Below are 6,000 nucleotides of genomic sequence, written 5' to 3' on the forward strand. Positions count from 1 at the left end.
TCACACCTGGCAATAGAGTATATCTCTAATGGCATACATATATATATATATATATATATATATACATATATATATATATATATATATATATATATATATATATGTATATATCATTTCCCCGCTCTACATGCAAATAATCCATTACCATAATTAGGAGCCTACTGCTGCGGGAGTGTGAGCTCTGCACAGGAGACAGTTGGTGACAGTCTGCCCACATACAGACACAGTTGCAGTGCTTACTATTAGAATTACACAGCTAACATTACCTAGAGGTTATTGACAGATTAACAATAGATTTGAGAGTTGTAAGGATTGTTTAACAGATGCTGTTGTGTTAGCTCATGCTAACTAGGCAGATGTTGAACTGACTTCTTGCCGGGAGACAGAGATGATCCTTCAGTGCTGCCTCTGACTTGTGTAACAGCAGCAACAGAAAGTTTTCTTGTTGATGTCAACTGAGTAGGCTGTCATTCACTGTGGCCCAGAAGACATTAGCATATGCAGTGCTGAAAGAATGTGGCCATATGTGGCCCGGACCACCTCCAGATATGGTCTTGAGTGATCAGATCTCAGGATGAATTAAGGGTGCATTGGGTGCATTGCGTGTATTCAGACATGTATTTGTGATCCAGTCACCCAAAACACATTTTAATAGCAGGTATGATAAGGCTTGATGTTGTACCACCACCTCATCATAATTTGTGTAGTAGGATTGTTGTCATCTTTACTGTCACTTATTGTTCTTAATTTCATCCCCCTCTGTTGTCTTTTCACAGCGTTCACCATGATGATCATCTTGGCTCTTATCCGCATCGGCAAAGGCACCGGCGAGGGCCACCCACCAGCCGCTTCCTTGTCTGGAGTGCCCAACCTGTTTGGGGTGTGCGTCTACTCCTTTATGTGTCAGCACTCCCTGCCCTCCCTGGTGACGCCCATCTCTGACAAGAAACGCGTTGGCACCCTGGTATTGCTGGACTACGTCCTGATCCTGGGCTTCTACGTTCTCCTCTCATTCACTGCCATTTTCTGCTTTGACAGCTCACTGCTACATGACATGTACACCCTGAACTTCACTGATAACTGCAATGTGTTAGATATTCCAGTCCTGCGCTACTTCCTGGGCCTCTTTCCAGTTTTCACCATCAGCACCAACTTCCCCATCATTGCCGTCACACTCCGCAACAACTGGAAGACCCTGTTTCACCGAGACGGAGGCACCTACCCATGGGTGGTGGACCGTATTGTGTTTCCCCTCATCACTCTGGTGCCCCCAATCGTTGTGGCCTTCTGCACCCACAACTTGGAGTCCCTGGTGGGTATTACAGGAGCCTATGCAGGCACAGGGATCCAGTATATTGTCCCAGCCTTCCTCGTGTACTACGGTCGACGCCATCTGGAGCCCGTGGTGGGGAGGGATGCCATCAACAAGCACCGGTCTCCCTTCCGACACGCCTTTTGGGTGTGGTTTGTTTTGTTGTGGGCTGTTTCCTGCCTTATGTTTGTCACAGCCAACATCATCCTAACTGACACCAAGAAATGAAGAACTCACTGTTCCAAGAACTTTCTAGAAAAATGTAAACATGTTTGGCCAGTCTCTTTGTTCTTGTACACGAGGCCTTACTTGCTGCTGGTTGGACAGTGTGCCTTTTTATGGGACTTTGGTTGCATATATTAAATGTAATTAAGAGTAATTTATCAAATTTGTTTAAAAAGGGACCAAATGTCAAGTGTTTTTGTTCCATCAACAAAACTGGAACAGTGCATGGTAACAATTAAGGGAAATTTAAATGGGTCATTTATTAAAAGGATGTTTTGTCATCAAACACCAGATAGTCTGAGGTTTTCACAAGGATTTGCACAAATACAGCTTTTTAAAATATATCTTAAGAGTTCAGTGGGCCTCGAACAACTTCATACAAAGAGTCATATGGACATGTACAATGTGCTTGCGGCTTGCTTGTCAGATTTATAGTTTTGAAAACACTGTCAGGCATAACCCTCATTTCCAACGCTGGAAAGGTTGGGGGTCTGGGTGTCGGACGCTGTTCAAACACTTTGTTTGAAGCAGACTGACACCTTTGATGTTCTGTTGTTCATCTGCTACTTAATTCATTTAGTATACACCATTCAAATTCCAAACTAAAAAAAAGGTAGGGTGTTAAGATGCGGAAGGATCCTCTGGACCTTCAGGGCAGAAAGTTCCAATAAAGATATATTAAAGCAATTGAAAGAGCAGAGCAGCGACAAGAAGAAGAGCCTGTCACACTCAGGCTAGTGTTCTGTTGCTAAACTGCTTGGCGTCTACACAGCTTGATAATGAGATTGGAACAGAAACCAACAGAAGAAGACAAACGAAGGAATCAGGGACAATCATTCTTTCGTGGCTGACGTGTATCCATTCCTCAGCGGTGGCTGCCTCCGATCTCCTCGTCCCCTTGTGAACAATGAAGCTCCGTCAGTGACAGATCCACTGACAGATAGGCTTCCAGGAAGAACTCCATCTCTGTTTATCACGGTGCACTCGCGCCTGTAGTTCACACGCAGGGCATGTCTCCCGTCTTTTACTGCTCAGTACCCATTCATGACTCTGTCAGCCTTGTGCTGTATCTATCACACAGCCCAACACCTGACAGGATAATAGTGATCTACAGTGCTTCAGCTGCGGCTATGGGCAAGACATCATTGACCAAAAATGAAGGGTGGTCAGCCAAATGTGACTACAGAGCTTCATACACTAACCACTGTACTGTAGTGTAGTAACGCTGATTTCACTGACACCTGGCAGCTCCCTCTCTGAGTTGTGCCTTTGTTAATTGACTTCATTATTGCCCTTTATCGTCTACCTTATCAGTGAAATACTTCTGGAATGTCAATTTATGCTACGGTCACAGAAAATACTAATTTCTCATCGGCAGGTAACTTAAACACAGTTCAAGTCAACAGTTGAATCAAATGCTGTGTCCAGTATTCCACTTCATTTTCTTACCTGTTTTTTCAAAATATATTTTTATTTGAGTCTTCAACTATAATTGTAAAATGTATGCTTTGTTTCGTGCCACCAGAAATACCCACCAGGGATAGAAAACAAATGTAGATCCGAAATCATTTTTGCAAAAGGAAAAAAAAAACTCCAGTCAACTCATGCTAGTTAAACAGACTTAATAAGAGTTAAACGTACTGAAACCAAACTTGTTTGTATGAATATGGATTTAAATTGATGAATGTGCATAGTATGAGTGCAATAACACGGTCAGGTGGTTGGAAAAAGAAAATAATTGACACAGTGGAAGAAACACCACTTTGTAAAGCATTTTTATTTCCACTTTGTCCATAATATCCTTTTATCTATATAGTTTCTCCTCGAAGTCTTTTCGTTGTCTTAAAGGGACAGTTACGGCCTCCCCTTTTTCATCTTAACTGTAGTGCTATCTATCAATCTAGATTGTTTTGGTGTGAGTAGAGATGTCTGTCTTCTCTGTAATATAATAGAACAAGGTGTCACTCTCCTTGTAGTGTTAAAGTGCCCCAAAAAATTCCAAAAACTCAACAGCAATGTCTCTTTCTAGAAATCATAACCCGGTTATTTAAGATAATCCATAGACCGTATTGTGAGCAGTTTCACGTAGGAACTATTTTCTTTCTACCAAACTACACCCACCAACCAAATCACCTTCTGCATGGTGATTTGGTTGGTTTGGTCTGTGGATTATCTTAAGTAACCAGGTCATGATTTCTAGAAAGAGACATTGCTGTTGTTTTTCAAATGTTTGTTTGTTTGTTTTTGGCACTTGGAGCACCACAAGCCGAGTGCCATTTAGGTCCATTATATTGGAGAGAAGGCAGACATCTCGACAGCTGATACCTGCAACACACACCAACACACTCTAAAATGATCTAAATTGATAAAACAGCACAACAGGTAAGAGTGAAAATAAGTGTTTTTTAATTATTAGGTGAACTGTCCCTTTAAAGGTTGTGACACAGCATTTCTGAGCCTATTTGATTGTTGACAGTTGACATAACCTATCCAGCACAAACAACCGTTTTTGTATGTGTATCCTCTGAAAGCATCAGATCATAAACCATATCATAAACCAAAAATTATACATCAAGATGCAAACACATTTTCTGGTTGAGGTTACTTTAAGTTATCAAACTTACAATCAAAGGGTACTCTACATATTTTAAAAGTTCTCAAAAGCAAGTGAACTCACAAGAGACACATTTAGAAAGAATGGTCACAATTGAAGCAGCTGAGGCTGAGTTATCTACCCTCAAGCTCCAAAACACTGGATACTACGTATCCCATGATGCAGTCATCTTTTCCTCAGGTCAAATATAGTCAATAATTATTACGACCGTCACCAGGCTCCGCTTTGAAAACACATCCCATGTCCCTTATATAGCTAAATTGATGCTGTTACCACAAAGAAAATTATCAGTAAAGGGGACACGCAGTCACCAACACTGCAACACCACTGGTTTCACACATTTGTATTTCAGTGACACTACAGTTGTGCTCCATTAAAATGCAAACCCAGTATTGGGGTGTACAGTAGTTCAGTGAGTTGTGGAGCAGTTAGAGAGGCTGTGCGGCTTTTTCATCAACTGCTGTAATGCAGTTTAAATTGAAAGCTAATGTGCTGTGACTTGTGTGTTGTTAAGGCACCGCAACTGTAAAATTCCTACACACACATCGTAGCATTGTTGTAGCACTGTTGAAGGTTACAGAGGTGCTGCTGTGGGTTTATTGTCACCAGGCCACCTCTGTCTTCACCAAACTGCAGCCAGAATTTGCATCTGAGTGTTCAGCTGGACCAAATATGGACACGACAGGTTCTCACAGCTTTGAGATCATCCTAAAACTTAAGTTATTGCAAAACACTGCAGAGCTTCTGTCTGTCTGTACCTGTCAGCTTTTATCTAATCGGGATGGAATCTATAAAAGTCCCTGCACGCAGAGATCCTGAAAACGTCATTATATGTTATATATGTTTGCCTTCCCACTTTTGTGCCCTTCATTGCTTTGATGTTCAGCTCCTCTTTTGAGCGTCAAGCGCCATCGAAGAAGATGAAGAGTTTGATGCTTGCCACATCACCTCGGTCGTAATTAAAACACATTTATGGGAGCATTAACTAGCGTCCTGACTTTATCTTTCCGTCTTGTACATGTTCCTCTGTCCATCACCTGATATTTATCGTCTGGATGTGCGTGCTTTTGTAAACCTTTTCCCTCTCCTTACCTGAAGTGGAACATTTGAATGAAGAGTACAAAAACACTTTAACCTTGGTTAGATATTTATAAATCAGTCTGGAGACAAAGATGTGACTGTATGAGTGTGTTTGTGTGTCTGTGTGAGTGAATGACTAGGTGTAAAATGTGGTTCTCATGACTTGATGGGAGTTGTGAAATGTGCCTTTTTATATGGGCTTTATTTTCTTGCCCTAAACTTTCTGACTCTGCTGTTTTTTTCCTCAGCTTGCCAGACAAACATCTGCATGTAAGCCATTTCGTCTGACTGACAATCAGTGTTTCAGTGTCTAATCCTTGGTTTTCTTTTCTTGTCTCGTCTTTAATTTCTGTTCTTCTGTTGTTGTTGTTGGTCGCCCCTAGGTTTACTGCATTTCTGAGAATTTGATTTTCCCATTTTTCCTTCATGTTCCTGGTATTTGTTTACAATAATTTGGCGAGCCTGTGATTCTAGCATTTGTATGGATGTTTACCGCTTTAATGGATGCTCTGTTTGATTTTTACAATTCACAAAGAAAATAAAGGCTTTATGTTCATCTGAACTTCATGAACCTCAATTACTTAAAAGGAAAGTGGGTTTTCTTACAAACAGGGTCTTCTTTTGTAGTTTTGCCCTCATGACTCTTTTATAACACTTTCTCAGTGGCGTCGAGAATTTGGACGCAGGGACTCTAAAATATTTCAAACAAGTCGAGTTATCTGCTGTCAGAATTACTTATGTCACTGTGAAAACTTTTTTTATGAGCACA

General features: G+C 41.1%; 1 protein-coding gene across 1 annotated transcript in view; it reads left to right on the forward strand.

Moving 5' to 3' along the window:
* tmem104 (transmembrane protein 104) overlaps window positions 1–5,788 on the forward strand; it is a 79,861-nt gene extending 74,073 nt beyond the window's left edge. Inside the window, exon 10 of the mRNA XM_050070197.1 lies at window positions 777–5,788. Coding sequence (XP_049926154.1) covers window positions 777–1,540 — 764 coding nt within the window. The 3' untranslated portion in view covers window positions 1,541–5,788. The remainder of the gene's footprint in view (window positions 1–776) is intronic.
* The last annotated feature ends 212 nt before the right edge of the window (window positions 5,789–6,000 follow it).

Source organism: Epinephelus moara, chromosome 18 (genome assembly GCF_006386435.1).
Source record: "Epinephelus moara isolate mb chromosome 18, YSFRI_EMoa_1.0, whole genome shotgun sequence".
Taxonomy (NCBI): Eukaryota; Metazoa; Chordata; class Actinopteri; order Perciformes; family Serranidae; genus Epinephelus; species Epinephelus moara.